Source organism: Stomoxys calcitrans, chromosome 2 (genome assembly GCF_963082655.1).
Source record: "Stomoxys calcitrans chromosome 2, idStoCalc2.1, whole genome shotgun sequence".
Classification (NCBI taxonomy): Eukaryota; Metazoa; Arthropoda; class Insecta; order Diptera; family Muscidae; genus Stomoxys; species Stomoxys calcitrans.
The window spans coordinates 152,386,326-152,408,319 of NC_081553.1; the positions used below are offsets into that span (position 1 = coordinate 152,386,326).

Genomic DNA, 21,994 nt, shown 5'->3' on the forward strand with positions numbered 1-21,994 from the left:
CAGATTGCAATTTATAATATATTCAATTAGAAGTTCACCCTTTTCGTTGACATCCAAACTTCCCCATATCCTGTGATATGCATTACCATCACTTCCTAAAATGAGGCTTTTCTTCCCTACAGAAGCAGCTTCAACCATCGACCTAAGGTCTGAAGGCGGCATCTCTGAATCGTGTGCCATATTTAGGGAAGCCAGCCAGTAATGAGATATTTATATAATGAGTAATGTTTATTTCAAAGCTGGCTGCTACTAAATCTTCAGTGCTTAGCGACGAAAGAAGAAAAACATTTAGACTACACTTTGCAAGAATACAGCTTCTGTATCTCCCTTTCCCCGTACCCTTGAGAACTTTAAAGCCCGAAATTCTTATTCCACGAATCTTTTCTCACACACCCATGGTTCCTGGATAAGAACCACGTCAATTCCCCTAGCCATCAGGAGGAGCTGTAGTTTCCCCGAGCGGCCTTATAATGGTGAATATCTATCTGTAAAAACCGGACCATAATCAGGATTCAGAGCTTCCACCACTGTTGTGTTAGCCTCGTATTCTGACTCCATCAGGAGTTCATCCTTACAAGATTAGTTAGAACTTGTCATGATGAGCTTCCATACGCATCCAGGGGTAGGTGAAAAAGCTGTGGAACCACTCTTCCTCAGGACACTGGGCACTAGCGGTGTGGACGATTTCTCCTTAGGTTCTTCACTAACTGCTGCTGTCGAAGTACTTTCTGAGCTCCATGCTTCCCCGCTAGCGTACACTTTGAGCCCAGTCCAACTTTGTGACCCACCCACTTAGGGCTTATCGGGTCCCGTTTCGATGCCATCCCCTCCTGTCTCGATTGCGGCAGGGGAATTTTCAGTCTCCTTCAATCCGCCAGACTTTAACAATGTGGTCTATAGTTCCTCAGGCAAGTGCTCAGCAACGACTGCAGAGTCTTCAGACTTGTTGAGGTCTGCGAGACAGGCGGAGTTTAGTACGAATACTGCAGGTCACCATCAGCCTCATTCAAGATATCAATCTTCCAGTCGGTGGTTGAAAGACTGCGATTACATTACCTTAGTTTTCCAAGTATCGATTCAGCATCTGAGGGAATCCTTGGTATCCAAGAACGCGCCATTGGTCGAGAAGGAATATCTTCCTTCTTGACTAAATCTAGTGCTGCACCTGGCCAGATCTAAACAATCTTTTTTTAGCGCACAACGATACATTTCAATGGAGCGTTGATGGCCGAAGGGATTTAGTCTGTATCGGCCTTGTTACCAGCCTGCATTGTCACAAACTGGAGGAGACCCAGGAAATTCCGCAACGACATTGCAAGGACAGTCCATTGACTATCCCACTCCAATTATTCCTAGGTATGCAGCCCTGTTTTTCTCCCTTGTCGCCAACTGTCATCACCAAACTGTCCATAACGACATTAGCAACGGTTCTTGGATCCATCTTACTGTTGTTCGCCCTAGTTCTTTTAGGCATGGGATGCCCTCCAGGTGACCGCAGCCTTTTGGCTGACTACAGTGCAGTTTCCGAATCTAGACGCGTAGTCTTTGAGGTAGCCTGTTTACGGAATTCCCAAGCCCAATTTAAGGAATCTCTCTCCCTATCAGTGAGAGTCTTAGTATCATTCGCACCAAGCATCTCAATAAACCTAAGAGCGATGCGTCTTCTAGTATTCCAACCTCTTAAAGAGCGTGTTGGTTTGCTAAAGGCCGATGGCCTAAGCAAATTATAGGCATGCGAAGAAGGAATAGGTTCGGCTTTGTCCATTAGACTCGAACCAAGTGTCTTCGTCAAAAGCCCCTGACCAGTCGTCTGTCGGCTAGTGGAGCCTGGAGCAGCCGCTCCACCAGTCGAGGTTTCAGTAGCAGAGAACATGCCACGGCCTGATACCACCACCGCAGCTGTTGGGTCTTTGGAGTACATTCTAAGCTTTCTTCCGGGCTCTAGATCTGCCGCTCCACTGGAAACAGACGCAGATTAACAACCGCATAATGGATACCTCTATCGCAGCTATCCTTGAGTGTCTTCAACTTTTCTTCCAAAAATAATGACCTATTTCGAGTTACAGGAAAATTCTAGCGGAGTGAAATAACAATACGTCCGCTCCACTCAACGGTTCAAACAAGAGTCTCATCCACCAGAGCAAACCTGGATACAAGCAAATCCACAACCAAATTCATGTCTCGTTTCATGGCAGTACAATATAGGGCGTCACCTCACGGTGTTGTTGTGGACCCCTTCCCGAGCCATCGCACTTCCTATATGGCAGACGCCCAGCATTTCTCCAATATCTCCGCCAATGCGAATGCTGCACCTTCTCCATAGAGAGTGCGGTCATTCCAGGTACAGATAAGCAAATCATTGCTCCGTTTTTTTCCTTCTACGTTTTTTCAATGTATTCTCTTCAAGTTTTTCGGGTGATGGCTATTAACCCGACGCCCAACCTGTCTTTTTATCATTCTTTAGGTGAACTAGTGGCACAACAACCTTATGTCACCCTGGAAAAACCTATCTCCATATTTAATTTCTTGAACACAAAAAACACGTTGTATTAATATTCAAGTTACAATACTAAATACAAATTTTGCCCATGAACATTCCACTAAGAATAGGTGCAAACTTCTCACATATCAATGAGTACAGTCCGATTCAAGTTTAAGCTCAATGATAAGGGGCCTCCTTTTTATAGCCGAGTCCAAACGGCGTGCCGCAGTGCGACACCTCTTAAGAGAGAAATTTTACATGGCATAGTACCTCACAAATGTTGCCAGCATTAGGAGGGAAAACCACCGCTGAAAATTTTTTTCTGATTGTCTCGCCAGGATTCGAACCCAGGCGTTCAGCGTCATAAGCGGACATGCCAACCTCTGCGCTACGGTGGCCTCCATCATTAAATTATGGGATTCATAATAAGGACAATACCTTAAAATTTAATAAAAACTTGTCTTTTGTTTAAGTGTTTTGTAATCTTAAAAATAAAGTGATCTGCATTAATTCAAAGGCTATTTTATCTTATTGTCAATATACAGCAATATGTATAACCCACATCAACTTGAGCTATATGCATCTTAACATGCAGGACGAGATTTTAAAGATTCAACATACTATTTTTAAGTTTAACAAATCTTTGTGTTTAAGATCTATTTTTAAATCCAAACGTAAAAACTAGAAGCATTCACTTCCTTATTTAGGACAAAATCGCTTCTTCAATACAACAACAACCTTTATTAATATTTGGACAAATTTGTTTTAGTGTAGAATATGTCATATCTATATAGAAGAGCATAGATGATGATCATTGATGATAAACTGCCTGTACCATTAATTCAACGACTAAAACATTGGCTACTTTGTACATGCTTTCAAAATAAATCTATTTAGGTCTCGTAGTAAGCTTGGTAGTAGGCTGGGAGAAAAAAAAAAACAATGAGTTAGCTACGTTGGAATAGAGAAAGATAAAAAAATTGATAGATTGAAAATAATAAAAATTGACCATAACCGGACTTGTCGATAAAGATTTATCTGAAGGAGGACCGAAGACAACTTTGCACCAATTTTGCAGTCCATAAACATGGGATCATTTGCAATACTAGCGACCTACAATTCTCCAGAAAGAAATTCTCTAGAAATTGAATGCAGTAAACTTTAAATTTGAAGCTCTCCTGACCAACATTTTGCTGGAGCAGCAATTCACAATTGTATTAAACTATTACCCAAATGTGCCAAGTTTTCAAAATGCCCGGATGTTTGACTGTTCAACCATTTTAAGCTGGAACTAAAAAATTTAATTTAAGATTTTCTTTGCAAAATATATATGTATTAAAATCATCTCATTTATCATCATAGTTAGATTGAGTATTTTTCGTTAAAATCAACATTTAATGCTAATTTAATATGAAATTAAGAAGACCACCATCAACAGGCCTGATAACATCGTGGGAATTAATTTGGTAAGTCCAAAACACACTTACACATATTTCATTTCATATTTGTTTGTTCTTAAATGTTTCACCATAATTTTAGTTTAATTTGCCTTATCTTTGTTTACCTACTTATCATTAAAATCAAGATTTTTTTTATAGAAAATTAAGAATTTTTATTTTAGACTTAAAAATTCATTAAATTAAGCAAAACATAAATTCACGTTTTGTACCTTATTATTAACTACCATTCACTATTGAATATAAAAGTTTGTTGTTGATTATGAAACTTTAAAGGGTTTCACTATGTCACGAAAGGTGAAGGCAATCTATTAGGAAGTGCAATTGGGGCTGACGAGAATTGGTAAGTCAGCAGGTTGGGCGGGTAGAGAGCCCAGAGCAACAACCTTACATGTAATGTTGCTCATTAACTATTAATACCATCCGGGTTCCCAAGGTAACTAACACGCACACACATGACATAATAGCTACCTTACACTTCACGCATCCGAATTAGTCTCCAAATGAAAAGAACTGACCCAAGATTGAGCACGACCGGGGCCAGAAGGTAGCGACTCCGGAGGGGATTGAACCTTCCGGTTCCGGAAGTTAAGGCCCCCCCAACGTGGCCCTCCAATTGTATATACGACACGAGTGGGATTTTGAGGCTGGCCTTTTTTCAGACTTCTACTCTCACACGTATGAACAATTTTTGGAAACTACGTACCTGGGTTGATTTTGGTTTCTGGAAAATCTTAGGAACGTAACTCAGAAATGAATTTCACTTCGTATGGTATTGATGAGGAAAAGTATTGTACCGCCTAATGGATTAACCTTTACCTTTTTTGTTTTTTTTTGTGTAAAAATTGTTTAATATTAATTAAAGAATGCCTGTTACTCGAAGTGTTGAAGATTTGATAGGAGAAGGAGTGAATACATACATAAAATAACGTGTCTTTTGTCGTCAATGGTGAGGACGGATATATGGAAGAGACTGGACCTATGACTAAGTCAAAAACAAGAAAAATTCGCGACGCTTCTAGAACATCACGAAGCGTTACAAGGGATGTTGCTGGTTGTTCAACAAACTCAATAGATGAGAATAGAGTACAAAATATGATTTCTGAGTCAATTTATGATTTGAGAAGAGAGTTAACCACAACAATTACAGAAGAAATTGGTGATTTGATACCAGGGCTTAATTTAGATCAGGATAAAGGAGGAACTATTAACTCAAAAACCGAGATGCGTTCCGAAGAAGCTTATACTCCTCCCTTCTTGAAATCCCCATTGACGAGTTTATCTACAGGGTCAATATTATGACGACAAATACTCTAGGAGGCGATTTTCAATTGTTGTGTAGGTATGCTCAATTATTGTTCGACGGCAAACCTTTTGGGTGGTTTTGGAGGTATCATCGCCTAAAAGACAATATAGAGTGATCCGAACTTGCTACTGGATTAAAGAGACAATATAAAGATTACGACATTAGGGACAATATGTGTCGTTGAAGACAAAGACTGAACAAGCTATTAGAAAACATGAGAAGTTTGTAGGCGATATGCAAACTCTAAATCGTTTTAGAAAGTTCCGTGATAAAGGAAAAATTTCTGAAATTAGTGAGGAAGTAGATGAATTAGAGGAAGAACTAGTCGACGGTGAATTGCTTGAAATGCATAGACAAACCCAATGCTGGAATTGCGAAGAGTATGGCCACACTTATAAGGATTGCGAAAAGTACAGAACGGTATTTTGTTATGGATTTGGCCTAAAGAATATGTTTAAACCTAAATGTAAAAAATGTAACGATTCGGGAAACTCGAAGAGGGATGTTCCTTATTTGGAGAAGGGACATCCTCTTTCAACGTTAAGGAAGCAAATGATACATAGAATTTGATCGATAGTGATGTGGATAATTCTAAATTTTACGGTGAGTTTGAATTAATACCACATGACTTGGTGGGAAATAAGCATGTAGGTTTGAATTTTAGTGTAAGTAAAGGAGCCAAATCTGAACGTCGTGCTTTTCGTATGAGGAGTTTTTGGAGAAAATTAAAATCGTTTAAAAGATGTACAGTTGCATCGATAGTGGTTAAAGATAATGAAACAAGACCATTTTTACCATTGTCTATCGAAGATGAATTGTACTTTGCCCTGTTGGATAGTGGAGCAAAAAGAAGTGTAATTGATGACAAATTAACTCAAGAAATAGAAAATTTACCTAACTTTAGAAAGTGTCATGGTAATGTAAGAACAGCAGATGGGCAGAGGCAAGACTTTTCGGGCATAGTAAATTTGGAATTTTCTTTTCAAAATCAGGAGTGTAACTTTGAATTTTTAGTAATAAAATCTATAAAGTAGGACATCATATGCGGAATGGATTTTTGGAATAGATTTCAGATCTCTATAAATATGACTAATGAACTATTTGTACTTAAAAATCACAGTAATGATTCTGATTATTCCGATGAACAAAAGCGGAAACTTCGCGCTATAGTAACAATCCCCATATTTTTCTACAGGAGTATTAATAGTGAAGCCAGATAAGATTTTGCGTTGATAGTAGAAAACTGAATGCTGTGGCAGTTAAAGATTCTCACAAGATACCGAATATTGAAGGCATACTCTCTATATTACCACCTGTCCAGTACATATCAAAAGTGGACTTAAAAGATGCCTTTCGGCAAATTGATGAGACATCTAAGCCCAAAACTGCCTTTACGATTCCAAATTGGCCACTTTATCAGTTCACAAGGATGCCATTTGGGCTTTGCAATGCACCCAAACAATGTGCCTTTTGATGGACATGGTCATTCCATATAAGTTGAAGTCTCGTGTTTTCGTTTATTTGGATGATTTGTTAATCGTATCAGAAGGGATTGATTAGCATTGTCAACATTTACAGGAAGTGGCTGGTCGATTCCGAAAAGCGAATCTCACTATAAATGTGAAGAAATTTTTTTTTGTATAAAAGTGTAAAATATTTGGGTTATATTGTAGGTTAAGGCTCGCTAAAGTTGATCCGGAGAAAGTAACTGTAATATCACAATTTCCAACACCGACTTCATTGCGCTCTCTTCGATAATTTTTGGGCATGATTGGTTGGTACCGTCGTTTCAACGGGGACTTTTCAAGGTACACGTTTCCATTGACTGAATTGCTGTCTACGAAAAAGGTATTTTAATGGACGGAGGACGCTCAGAATCCATTTGAGTTGTTAAAGGCGAAATTATGTAGCGCACCAGTGTTAGTTCATGCTGACTTTTCAATATCAGTACAGTTGGAGTGGGAGCGGTCTTGGCCCAAGTGGATAGTGAGGGAATCGAAGACTCAAAGAAATTATACAATAACTAAATTGGAATGTTTATCCGTTATTTTGGGCTATTAAGAAATTTCGGGCTTATATTGAGGGGCATGAATTTAAGGTTGCAACGGATCATGCCAGGCTGAAGTGGCTGATGCTTCAAAGTGACTTATCGGCATGTTTGGCCAGATGGGCATTGAAATTGCAATTGTTTCTATTTAACTATTGAACACCGAAAAGGCAGAAAGAATATAGTGCCTGATGCGCTTTCACAAGCGTTTGTAGATAAAAATATTGTATCCGAAGTAGATATTGAAGTGTTGCTGTCCATAGATTTTGATTCGGAAGCTTTTCCCCGTGAAGAGAATTCGAGATGGCGTGATACACAAACCAAGTCGAAATATCCTGCTTTTAAAATAGATGGGACCTTTATTTACAAGAGGTAACCTTTTCAACAGGAGATATGGACGATTGACACTCTTGAAGGTAAGTGCTACAACGGGAACTGAGAAACAATGTTATTTACTCTGCCCATAATCAACCTAATGTATCCCACTGTGGTATTGCGAAAACCACGGAGTTAATAAGACGATACTTTTATTGGCCTATACTGGCAACGTTGCATTGAAATTTGCAATTGTTTCTATTTTACTATTGAACACAAAAAGGCAGAAAGAATATAGTGCCTAATGCGCTTTCACAAGCGTTTATAGGTAAAATTAATGTATCCGAAGTAGATATTGAAGTGTTGCTGTCCGTAGATTTTGATTCGGAAGCTTTTCCCGTGAAGAGTATTCGAGATGGCGTGATACACAAACCAAGTCGAAATATCCTGCTTTTAAAATAGATGGGACCTTTATTTACAAGAGGTAACCTTTTCAACAGGAGATATGGACGATCGACTCTCTTGAAGGTAAGTGCTACAACGGGAACTGAGAAAAAATGTTATTTTCTCTGTCCATAATCAACCTAATGTATCCCACTGTGGTATTGCGAAAACCACGGAGTTAATTAGACGATACTTTTATTGGCCTAGACTGGTAACGTGTGTAAAAGAATATATTGGAACCTGCAATATTTGTAAAACTTCCAAGGTGCCAACGTCAATTTTACGAACGCCAATGGGTCAGATGATTGAGACAAAAATACCTTTTCATAGGCTTTATATAGACCTCATTGGACCATTTCCCAGAACTCGGAGTGGACACATAGAGATATTAATAATTTTTTTTTATCATTTTTCAAAATTTAGTTTTCTCAAACCATTAAAAAAGCTAGTTTCAAACCCGATAATTTCATGTTTAAGGGATGACATTTTTATGTGTTACGGTGTGCCGGAGGTTATCTCTGATAACGGTACGCAGTTCAAGAGTAGAGACTTTGAGAAATTGATGGGGAATTTTGGTATCAAACATCAGTTCACTGCATTTTACAAGCCCGCAGTTGAATGCAAGTGAAAGGGTAAATAGATCGATAAACTCCGCACTACAAGCGTATGTGAAAGAAGATCAACGTCTGTGGGACACTTACTTACCGAGTGTGAACTGTGCGTTGAGAAATACTATCCATGCAACGACAGGTGAAACAACAACCAAATAATTTTTGGCCAACATATATTTTGGGAAGATTGGAGATATTGAACGAGAGTGATAACAACATCCAGCCTTTGCTAATGTCGCTAGGGACAGTTTGGTGATGGCAGTTGTCGACAAGGGAGAAAAACAGGGCTACATACCTAGGAAAAATTGGAGTGGGATAGTCAAAGGACTGTCATCACTATACTCCAATGTCCTTGCGGAATTTCCTGGGTCTCCTCCAGTTTGTGACAATACAGGCTGGTAACAAGGCCGATACAGACTAATTGCCTACGGCGATCAACGCTCAATTGAAATGTATCGTCGTGCGCTAAAAAAGATTGGTGAGATCTGGCCAGGTGCAGCACTAGATTAGTCAAGAAGGAAGATTCTAGATTCCTTCTCGACCAATGGCGCAGGCTTGGATACCAAGGATTACCTCAGATCCTGAATCGAGACTTGGAAGACTAAGGGAATGTAATCCCAATCTTTCAACCACCGACAGGAAGTTTGGTAGATTGGATGAGGCTAATGGTGACCGGTGACATGCAGTATTTGTACTCAACTCCGGCTGTCTCGCATACCTCAACAAGTCTGAAGGGGTTGTATCCTACGGATTCAACAAATTGAAACTGAAGGTCTATAGAAACGGTGGGGTTGGGGAATCAGGAGACGACTCTGCAGTTGTTGCTGAACACTTGCCTGAGGAACTATCGACCATATCGCTAAAGTCTGGCGGATTGCAGGAGACTGAAAATCCCCTGCCACAATCGAGACAGGAGGGGATGGCATCGAAACGGGACCCGACAAGCCCTGTGTAGGTGGGTCACAAAGTTGGACAGCTTCTCTCATCATCGTTATATTAGTTTCAGCTTTGGAGAAAATACTGCAGTATTGGTCCCCCGGCTAAAGAGAAGAAAGGCGGATTGGGATAAATTCGGGACAAATTCTGCACCACTATCCCTTCAAGACTAGAAAAGGAATTGGAAACTACGGAGGATATAGACATAGTGGTCAAGCGGATCACGAAGGTCCTGAATGACTCGCTTGTGGCTGCATGTCCTAGTGCCAGGCCAAGGGGCAAACAGCGACCGCCATGGTGGACCCCTAGCTGGTTGGTCTAAAAGCCACAAGTTGGTTTAAAAGCCACAAGAGCACCATACGATTGAGACATCTATAAGGCTCAGCTAAGAAAATATAAGGGTGAACTTAGAAAGGCTCAGAACAAATCCTGAGTAGAATTCTGCAGCTCCGTGGATACATTTGAGGCCTCTAGGCTAAAGAAGATGTTGTCCTCGAGACCTATTACGGTGGGAGTAACCAGAAGTCAGAGAATGTATGGACAATGTCTAGTGAGGAAACACTAGAACTACTCGTTGATACATTTTTCCCGGGAAATTCTCCAACCGACAACGTGGCGCCAGAGGAAGTTGTGCCAATAGGGAAGTTGTGTCTGAGCCTAAAATCCTTTGGGCGATAAGATGATGTATCACCGGTTGAATTACAAGCTGTGTCTGATAGACTGGTTCCCTGGCTTAGGGAGATATTCTCTGTTAATATCAGAATGTCATATATACCTGTGGGAAGGAGGGACACGAAGGTCGGAAAACCCTACCACACGAAGGAGAAAGATTTTCTTCCAATTGGTCTGTCATCCTTTATGCTGAAGACTATTCAGAGGTTGATAGAAACATATCTTCGGGGAAAGATCTCTGGAGATCGCCTGTCGCGGCAGCAGCATGCATATAGTAGAGGCAAATCCATTGAAACAGCCCTTCATGGCCTAGTCGGCTGCTTAGTGGGTTCTTTCGCTGCCAAGGAATATACAGTGGTAGAATTTCTTGACATTGAATGTGCTTTCAATAATGTAAAACCGACGTCAGTCATGAAGGAGTTGGAGTTTCTAAGTATCAACTCTACCGTAAGAAAGTTTATTAATAACTTACTTACTAAAAGATGCATTACGACAGGCTAGGGATCTGTGGATCTAAGATGATGGGTCAGCAGAGGAACTCCACAAGGAGCTGTACAGTCTCCTCTACTAGCCATTAACAATATATGATTGTCTCTGGAAGAAAAAGGCCCAAAAGTGGTCGCGTATGCTGATGACGTGGCAATTGCGGTTAGGGGAAAGTTTCCCAGCTCTATAAGAGATATTCTTCAGGAAGCTCTATGTGCAACAGCAAAGTGGGCTACCGAAAGTGGTCTGCGTATAAATCCGTGCAAGACAGAAGAAGTTCTTTTCAGCATGAGATACAAGTGGTCTACAGTGGAACCTGTCTCCTTGAGTGGAGAGAATGTTTCATTTACAGAAAGCGCAAAATACCTGGGTGTTTTGGTAGACAGGAAATTGAACTTCAAATGCAACATTTTGGAAAGGGCAAGAAAGGCCACTCTTGCCCTATATACCTGCAAGAGAGTCATTCGCAAAAGTTGGGGGTTTAGACCGCGTGTCATGCATTGGATATATACTGCAGTTGTCAGACCTATTATGCTATATGGTGTTGTGGTCTGATGAACGGCGCTTCAAAAGTCCACCTACTGCTCAATACGTAACCGGATCCAAAGGATGACTTGTTTGTGCATCACAGCCGCACTGAGGACGACACTATCTGATGCACTGAATTTAATGCTACATTTTATGTCTCTGGACATTGTGGCTACCCAAATTGCAGCGACCACTGCCGTGAGGTTAAGAAAGCTTTCTCATTGGTTATGTTGCGGCTATGGACACCGAGTTATCCATGATACATTATTCTATGTTCCATGCAGTGTGGATTACACCCTACCTGAGCCGCTTTTTGATAAAAAGTACTGTAACACTATTCCTGATATAACCGATTGGAACTACGAGTTATCCATGATACATTATTCGATGTTCCATGCAGTGTGGATTACACCCTACCTGAGCCGCTTTTTGATAAAAAGTACTGTAACACTATTCCTGATAGAACCGATTGGAACTACGATATCCCTGGTAACAGAAGTTACATAGACTTCTATACGGATGGTTTCAAACTAAACGACCAGATGGGCTTTGGAGTGTACTCTAAAGATCAAGAACTGGTCATATCGAAGAGGTTACCCGACCACTGCAGTGTGTACCGAGCAGAGATCCTTACAATTCAGGAAGTGTAGGAATGGCTAAATTATAATGTCATAGCGACGATTCGCATAAATATCTTCTCAGATAGCCAGGCAGCCATTAAATTCCTGGAGAACGTATTTCTTAACACAAAAACCTCCCTCGACTGTCGCAGATCTCTCAACGAGATGGCTGAACAGTTCAAAATTCACCTGTTCTGAGTGCGGGGCCACAGAGACATCCCAGAGAATTCTAAAGCAGACGAGCTTGCGAGACTAGGAAGACTAGGGAATGCCTCAAGCGACATGTAAGCTAAGTATTGAGGACCAGTTCTGACGGGAAACGATTGGTCACAAAGTGGGGGCTCTGAGCATTCCAAAACTATATGGCCTAATCTAGACTTAAAGGGGTCTACTGCCTTGCTGTCATTGGCTAGAACAGACTTCTCAGTCATTGTGTCCGTCATGACAGGTCACTATCTAATGCTGACAGAGTAAAGGTTGCCAGCTACGATTTTTGCAGAAGCTGTAGGGACATCGAAGAAGAAGAGACTATAGAAGACCTTCCGTGTGTGTGTGTCTCGCAGTAGCAATTAGAAGGAGTTCCACTTTAGGTTCTCATTTTTTTGAGAACCTGCCTGATTTAGCGGATGTAAACATTCGCAAATTATTGGACTTTTAAAGCGATTTGGATGGTTCAACGGTAGGAACTAGAAGGCATCTACCTTCTTCTGTTCCTGTAGTATCACAATGGACGAAAACTTCTAAGTGAGTCTGATGGCAGACTGCCACTTAAACCTAACCTTACCTTCCTGTGACTGCACTGCTTGATGTCATGATATTAGGTTCTTTGCCCATCCTAGTCTTCCGACTCTTGATTAAGACGGTAATGGTTTCATCATGGGGTTCCTGTTCGTTATGCTGTATTAAGTTTTCATTTCCTGTACTGCCTGATGTTTCAATACTAGGATCTTTGCCTATCTTACTCTTCCAAATCTTAAGTAAATGGGCTTCTTGGGAGTATGTGATGGAAGAATATGCGACCAGGATGTGTTAGTTGACCACAGCTTCTCTGATCATCGTTATATTAGTTTCAGCCTTGGAGAAAATACTGCAGTAGTGGTCCCTCGGGTAACCAGAAGAAAGTCGGATTGGGATAAATTTTGGCACAAATTTTGGACGTCTATCCCTTTTAGACCAGAAAAGGAGCAAAGGAAGGCCCTCAATGACTCGCTTGTGTCAGCATGCCTTTGTGCCTGCCAAGGGGCAAAGAGCGACCGCCATGGTGAACCTCAGAGCTGGTTGGTCTAAGGAAGGACTGCAGAAAACTCTTCAACATAGCAAAAGCCACAAGAGCACCACATGATTGAGACATCTATAAGGGTAAGCTAAGAAAATATAAGGGCGAGCTGAGAAAGGCTCAGAAAAAATCCTGGGTAGAATTCCGCAGCTCCGTGGATATTACATCTGAGGTCTCTAGACTAAGTAAGATTCTGTCCTTGAGACATATTACGGTGGGGTATATTCAGAAGTCAGAGAATGTATGGACAATGTCTAGTGAGGAAACACTAGAACTTCTCGTTGATACACATTTCCCGCGAAATTCTCCAACGGACAACGTGGCACCAGAAGAGGTTGTCACTGATATGCATTCGTCGGAGGCTATTAGCGAAATTGTGTCTGAACCGAAAATCCTTTGGGCGATAAGAAGTTTCGACTCCTTTAAGTCGCCAGGCCCTGATGATGTATCACCGATTGAATTACAAGCTGTGTCTGATAGACTGGTTCCCTGGCTTAGAGAGATATACTATGCTTGTATCAGAATTTCATATATACCTGTGGGATAGAGGGACACGAAGATCATTTTCATTCAGAAAGCAGGAAAACCTTACCACGCGAAGGCGAAAGATTTTCGTCCCATTAGTTTGTTATCGTTTATGCTGAAGACTATTCAGAGGTTGATAGAAACATATCTTCGGGCAAAGATCCCTGGAGATCGCCTGTCGCGGCAGCAGCATGCATGTAATAAGGCAAATCCACTGAAACAGCCCTTCACGACCTAGTCGGCTGCATAGAAGGTTCTCTCGCTCTCAAGGAATATACAATGGTGTCATTTCTTGGTATTGAATGTGCTTTCAATAATGTAAAACCGACGTCAGTCATGAAGGAGTTGGAGTTTCTAGGCATCAACTCTACCGTGCGTAAGTTTATTAAAAACTTACTTACTAAAAGATGCATTTCGGCAGGCTTGGGATCTGTGGATATAAAAAGATGCGTCAGCAGAGGAACACCTCAAGTCTCCTCTACTTTTGAAGAAAATGGTCCAAAGGTGGTCGCGTATGCTGATGACATGACAATTGCGGTTATGAGAAAGTTTCCCAGCACTCTAAGAAGTATGCTTCAGGAAGCTCTACGTGCAACAACACAGTGGGCTACCGAAAGTGGTCTAGGTATTAATCTGTGCAAGACAGAAGCAGTTCTTTTCAGCAGGAGCTACAAGTTGCCAACTGTGGAACCTGTTTCCTTGGGTAAAGAAAGCACAAAATACCTGGGTGGTTTGCTGGACAGGAAATTTAACTTCAAATCCAACATTTTGGAAAGGGCAAGAAAGGCAACTCCTTCCCTATACACCTGCAAGAGAGCCATTGACAAAAGTTTGGGGTTAAGACCGCGTGTCATGCATTGGGTATATACTGCAGTTGTCAGAACTATAATGCTATATGGTGTTGTGGTCTAGTCTGCCTACTGCTCAATGTTTAACCGAATCCAAAGGATGGCTTGTTTGTGCATCACAGCCGCACTGAGGACGACACCATCTGATACACTGAATTTAATGCTACATCTTATGCATCTGGACATTGTGGCTACCCAAATTGCAGCGACCACTGCCGTGAGGTTAAGGAAGCTTTCTCATTGGTTATGTGGCGGCTACGTACACTGTGTTATCCTTCATACAATATCCGATGTTCCAGGCAGTGTGGATTACACCCTACCTGAGCCGCTTTTTGATAAAAAGTACTGTGCCACTTTTCCTGATAGAACTACGATATCTCTGGTAACAGAAGTTATATAGACTATCATACGGATGGCTCCAAACTGACGACCAGGTGGGCTTTGGGGTGTTCTCTAAAGATCAAGAACTGATCATATCGAAGAGGTTACCCGACCACTGCAGTGTGTATCAAGCGGAGATCCTTGCAATTAAGGAAGTGTAGGAATCGCTAAGATATAATATCATAACGACGATTGGCATAAATATCTTCTCAGACAGCCAAGCAGCCAATCAATCCCTGGAGAACGTATTTCTGAAAACAAAAACCGCCATCTACTGTCGCAGATCTCTCAACGAGATGGGTAAACATTTTAAAATTCACCTGGGTGCCGGGCCACAGATATATCCCAGTGAATTGTAAAGCGGACGAGCTTGTGAGACTTGGAAGTACCCCACACATTCCAGGGATACTGGAATCTGTGGGTATGCCACTAGCGACATGTAAGCTAACGAATGATAAATGGTCACAAAGAGAGGGCAGTGAGCATTCCAATACTATGCGGCCTAGCCAAGACTTGAAGAGGTCTACTGTTTTGCTGTCATTGGCTGGAACAGACGTCTCAGTCATTGTGTCCGTCATGACAGGTCACTGTCTAATCCGAAAATATGCTGATAGAGTGAAGGTTGGCAGCAACGACTTTTGCAGAAGCTGTGAGGACATCGAAGAAGAAAACACTATAGACTGTGTATATGTCCCGCACTGGGAATCAGAAGGATTTCCACTTTAGGTTCTCATTTCTTTGAGAACCTGTCTGATGTAGCGGATGTAAACATTCGCAAGTAATTGGGATTTTCAAAGCGATCTGGATAGGAACTAGAAAGCATCTTGCATGACTGACTGACTGATAATCGCCCAGCCTCATAAAATCGTAAAATTTTGCGCGAATGTTGGTCTTGGATCATGGGTCCGGGTTAAGGCTAGAATTAGTGATATTCGTACGTTTAGGTACTAATAAGTACGAAATGGTACATATTAGTCCAGCGCGAACGAAATGGGCTAGAATTTTGTTTTTGGGCTCAAATTTAAGAGTGTCTCGAAAAATTGTGATTTGGTGAAAAACATTTTCCACATTATTACCGGATTTGGAGAAATAGTACTACTACTGCTATTGGTAGTTTCTTCGTAATTTGAATAAGAGCTCTGAATTTTGGAACTTAGGTATACTATGGCAACCTTAATTGGGTAAATATAGAGTTTTTGGAAATTTGTACATTTAGGTGCTAAAAAGTACCAAAAAGGAATGAACTGAATGTTTTTTTACTGGGTGGGTGGATAGGGGTAGAATTTTGAAATTTGACTTAAAAGACATCTGGTGTAAAACAATGAGCGTGATATGAAAAAAAGCGCAGGCTACGGGAGAAAATGTACGTTTAGTACCGCTTGAGGTCTGTCATTTGGCATGTAGGTACAAGAAGGAAATATAATGTATGACTAAATGATCTATTCAAAATTCGTACATTTTGGTACCAAAAAGTGCAAAATAGTACGAAAAAGCTTATCTTCGCCTGCAGCGAACGGGGGCAGCTAAATTAAGCAATTTAATTGCAATTTTGTTCGTATATTTAGGTACTCAAACGTACAAATTGGTACTTTCTTTAAGGAAATTGGGATACATACATCTTGACAAAGTTACCTTAAGCTCTCAAAATTGGAATAAAGCTACACCTTGACTACAAAATTTGGGTGACCAGAAGTTTTATTTTTCACAATCGCACATTTAGGTACTTAAACTACAAAAGTTCGTTTGTTACGAATTGAGCTAATGCGCTCAAAATTGGCATTCATTTATACCTTGACAATATATATTGGGCGACTTAATGATTTTTCCGATGTATTGTTATTCTTGGTACTTTCTCTACAGAAGGGGACAGATTTATACGCAATTATTACAAAACTTGAAAATCTTTTAAACTGGGTGACTACCTATGTTTTGGAAAGTCCTACACTTAAAAGGGGGTTGCGAAGCGGACTACAGGGATGCTAGTATATGTATGGGAATTACATAAATTTCTGAATATGGAGAGAATATATCAATCACCAATAATATGGAGAGCCATTAGAGAAACCTAAGTGTCAAATTTTAAGAGAATGTAATACCTAAATCTGATCCAATTTCTATCAAAATAGGGCGAAACATTTATACAGTGGCTATATCTAAATCAGAACAGATTTCGACTAAAATCAGCGCACATAGTTGATGTCATAGAAAAAGATATTGTGTGAAATTTTGGGAAGATTGATCAGTGCGCATGCTGTGGCTCTAAAAGTCAAAATTGGGCGAAACATATATACGGGAGCTTTATCTAAATCTAAGCCAATTTCGACAAAATTCCATACCTATTTTGATGTTCATAGAAGAATGCGTTGTGCATAGAGGAAAGCGTTAATAAGATCGGATAATACATTTATAGGAGTTATAAGAGAATTCTCCATGCCAAATTTCGTGAGATTCGGTTAAAAATTACAATATTGTTGCAATATTAAGTCCGCCGAAAATATATATGGGAGCTATGTCTACACCTATTTCTTCCAATCTCAAAAGGATTCGTTGCCAAATTTGGAGATGATCGGATGACTGGTGTAGGGTATAAACATTTTCTACAGATTAATTTTTTATTAGGTAAATTTTTATTCTAAAATCCTTTAATCTAAGAGATAAGATGTTATACACAAGTTTAAAAGTTTTTGTGACATTTTGAGGCTAAAATCAATATTACACTATCAGTAAACATCAAAAAATGCTTGCTGTCTTAGCAAAAATGACAGTTTTTTTTTGCATTTGCTGTTTTTTGTAACAATTTTCTCTAAGTATAGGGTCGGATATGAATATTTCAATGTGTTGCTAACGGAATGAAAAATGGATATACCCGACAAAAGGTAAAGTTTTATTTCATTTATGATTGGAATTAGTCGTATTAAATTTGCATTCTTCACAGCAAATGCGCGGTTAAGAATACGTTGGCGTGGGGAAGCTGTTTGAGTCTATGTACAGTTGAACATAGATTATCCGGCTCGCCCGGGACCGAGCTGAGCACGGAAACTCGAAACCTTTATTGCTTTAGCTAATTCGGAATTTTTGTTTTTTTTTTAGTTTCCTTCGTTAGATTCTTCGGAATCCCCATTAGCCTTGTATTCTTCGCCTTGCTTAGCCATATGTAAAGGGTGATTTTTTTGAGGTTAGGATTTTCATGCATTAGTATTTGACAGATCACGTGGGATTTCAGACATGGTGTCAAAGAGAAAGATGCTCAGTATGCTTTGACATTTCATCATGAATAGACTTACTAACGAGCAACGCTTGCAAATCATTGAATTTTATTACCAAAATCAGTGTTCGGTTCGAAATGTGTTCATTCACCGTAACGTTGCGTCCAACAGCATCTTTGAAAAAATACGGTCCAATGATTCCACCAGCGTACAAACCACACCAAACAGTGCATTTTTCGGGATGCATGGGCAGTTCTTGAACGGCTTCTGGTTGCTCTTCACTCCAAATGCGGCAATTTTGCTTATTTACGTAGCCATTCAACCAGAAATGAGCCTCATCGCTGAACAAAATTTGTCAAAATTTGGACACATTTCGAACCGAACACTGATTTTGGTAATAAAATTCAATGATTTGCAAGCGTTGCTCGTTAGTAAGTCTATTCATGATGAAATGTCAAAGCATACTGAGCATCTTTCTCTTTGACACCATGTCTGAAATCCCACGTGATCTGTCAAATACTAATGCATGAAAATCCTAACCTCAAAAAAATCACCATTTATTATGCCATCGGCTACAGTAGGGCAGGATGTGACATCACCATCGACCTCCATCTACTTTGAGAGGTCATTAACTGAAAATCCAGGCGTTATTAATTGTATAATAGCGTTATAATTCCCCTATTCGTTATCGTGGGGCAGCAGTTTGCTCCAAACATTGTGTTAAACTTGTGTCCCAAAATATAGCAGCTTTCTTGATGTTCAAAGATTTGGCGAAATCATGTCTGCTGTCTGAAACCAAATTGTTATATATGACCACCGTAGCGCATACGTTAGCATATCCACCTATGACGCTGAACCTCTGGGTTCGAATCCTAGCGAGACCATCGAAAATATTTTCGGCGGTGGTTTTCCACTCCTAATGCTGACATTTGTGAGGTACCATGCCATGTAAAACTTCTCTCCAAAGAGGTGTCGCACTGCGACACGACGTTCGGACTCGGCTATAAAAAGGAGGGGCCTGTCCATTGAGCTTAAACTTGAATCGGACTGCACTCATTGATATGTAAGTAGTTTGGCCATGTTCCTTAATGGAATGTTCGTGGACAAAATTTGCAATTTTGGTAACATACATATATAAGCAATAGCACTTTGCACTCTTTGTTAAATTTCTAGAGGCATATTTGAAAATTAACTTCTTATTTTGCATTAAATCCCGTTAAGTTTGCTTGCCTACATCATATTTTTCTAATAACAAATCAAAGGAAATGTGTATTTACTAAGATTTAATTCAGTTAACATTTTTTCTGTATTGTAGTTGGAGTCTTTTTCGAACAAACACCTTGGCCGGTTAAGTTTTAACTTTAACTGGAAGTAAAAAGAGAATCACAGAATTTTACATCAAAAAATGTGAATGGTGCAATAATAACAGAGGAAAGCACTGTTAATAAAGGTATCATTTTTGAAGCATGGATAAGATAGGCAAACCACGGTTAATGGAAGTACAAAACCAAAAGCACAGCATGTTGGGTAACTGGGGTAACCGGTTAATAGAGGCCAAGGTAATCGCGGTTCAACTGTAGTTATTTTTAGTTACTATTCCGAACAATTTGTATGCTTGGACATTAGTACTTATTTTTCAACTATTGGTTAGCTTGTGCGGCAGGATTTTCCTCTTAAACATCGACATGTAAAAGTAATTAAAAACGATGGTTAGAGATAAGTAATTATTAGATTATGAATAAGCTACAAACCATGTTAATTTTTTATTAATTGTCGTTCAGATTTACATGAAAGTTTGACTTTGAGATGGGCAAACTGGCCATTTATCGCAGTTAAATCAATTAAAATAAAAATATTTTTCTTTCGTAATCGACCCCGGATAATTTATGTTCTCGTTTAATCGAATCAGGGATAATCGAAGCCCAACTGTACGCATTTACTTTAACCATGTGGCAACTTTGTCCCATAACAATTTGATGACTGTATGAGTCGATATACTGATTGGCTGTTTTAGGACAACTTGTTTTGGTTAAGGGACTTAAGTGGATGGAAATGGTGGTGGAAATACGCACACACAGCGGCTGAGTATAAATGTATTGTCATTGCTTTATATATAGAGAATATTCAATTTTATTCTCTATTGCGATTGGTGTTTTGGCTGGTTTACGATGAAAGTGCTCACGCCTTAATTTTATGTAAATATTAGCCTCAACACAATTGAAGCCGGTCAGTAACAACGAAAACGAAATAAGGTTTTGTACATTTTTATAAACCGCCGGAACTTGGTACGACTACAAGTTAAAATAATTTAATACTTTTTAATATAAAATAATATTTGCTAGGATATTTTATTTAAACTCAAATGTTCAACGCTTGCTAAGTAAACTCCATATTATCAATTGATGTGTTATTGTACAACGTCAGCTATTTCGGTAAATACAGCTAGGCAATTAAATATGCCAAGACCATCCCGCGAGTCGTATGGTGATCAGAAACCACCTTATTCATACATTTCGTTAACTGCAATGGCTATATGGAGTTCACCGGAAAAAATGCTGCCACTGAATGAAATTTACAAATTTATTACTGATCGTTTTCCTTATTATCGAAGAAACACTCAACGGTGGCAGAATTCATTGCGACACAACCTTAGTTTCAACGACTGCTTTATAAAAGTACCTCGCAGGCCAGATAGGCCAGGCAAAGGGGCATATTGGGCATTGCATCCACAGGCATTTGACATGTTCGAAAATGGAAGCTTACTTCGCAGAAGAAAGCGCTTTAAATTACACAAGAATGACAAAGATATACTAAATGAAGAGTTAGCAGCCCTCGCAAATCTGAACAGATTTTTTTTTAATTCAAACTGTTCCGGCAGTAAACTCTCGGAACCTGTAGGAGTAATTGATGCCACAGCACACCTGGTACATAACGCTAACTTTTATATGACAGATGTCCCCACATTAAAAGTGTTTAATATCAGATCATCGCCAAATTCTATTATCTCAACCGAGAATGATGTTAGTCGCGTTGATGATGTTTCGGTATCAATGTTGCCATCGTGTTCGCCGAAGCATTTTTCAAGTTCAAGTGGAAATTTTAGCACAAATTCATTGCAATTCACCCCTTGTAGACCAAAGAGACCATTTACAATTGAAAGTTTAATAACACCTGACGAACTAAAATCCAACAAACGTATTGATTGTTATAGTAAAGAAATTCACGATATGGAAGATCTTGTTAAGATGTATGGCGATGAAGTGCCAGAACCACAAGTAGCCCAAATTAACATAGCTTCACCTGCAAAATATAACGAAATTAAAAGAATAAACAATGAAAAATTATATGCGCCTCTTCCGCCAATGCATACCATAACAACTGCTTCCAGTCTTTCGTTACTTCAATACACGACTGGAGTTAATGGAAGAAGTTCCCAATTGCCACATTCCGCCAATATTCACTTGTTTGATTTACCTGTTCCTAACTCTATTTTGGCGGTGCCTAATGCGCTGAGCAATTTGCATCACAGCTACAATTCTGAACACAATTTACATATTCCACACATTCTTCATCATTCAGCAGGTATTCTTCAACGTATATCTCCTTCCGCAATTTAAATATTATAAATGGCTTACTATTTTTTATTGATGTAAACTTGTGTAATAAAAAAGCTTAGAAATTTATGTAAATAGAACAATAACTTTGTCGTAGACTATTATTAAAAATGTAAAGGAAATATTTAAATATAAAAAAGAGTATATAAGTTAATTGCAATGTATTGCAAATTAATTTTAATATTAACTATCACACATGATTTGTTTCAATTTAACAAAATGGTTATGGAAGCCACAGTG

At 39.6% G+C, this 21,994-nt stretch overlaps 1 protein-coding gene across 1 annotated transcript; it reads left to right on the forward strand.

Moving 5' to 3' along the window:
• Nucleotides 1-20,213: 20,213 nt before the first annotated feature.
• LOC106094452 (fork head domain-containing protein FD4-like) lies at nucleotides 20,214-21,766 on the forward strand. Its single transcript, XM_013261667.2, has 2 exons — nucleotides 20,214-20,425; nucleotides 20,483-21,766. The coding sequence occupies exon 2, from the start codon at nucleotides 20,543-20,545 to the stop codon at nucleotides 21,755-21,757; it is 1,215 nt and encodes a 404-aa protein (XP_013117121.2). The 5' UTR covers nucleotides 20,214-20,425; nucleotides 20,483-20,542; the 3' UTR covers nucleotides 21,758-21,766.
• Nucleotides 21,767-21,994: the final 228 nt, after the last annotated feature.

Bases quoted from the DNA above. Each gene is read 5' to 3' on its own strand.
- LOC106094452 (XM_013261667.2), top strand. From the start codon at position 20,543: ATGTGTTATTGTACAACGTCAGCTATTTCGGTAAATACAGCTAGGCAA.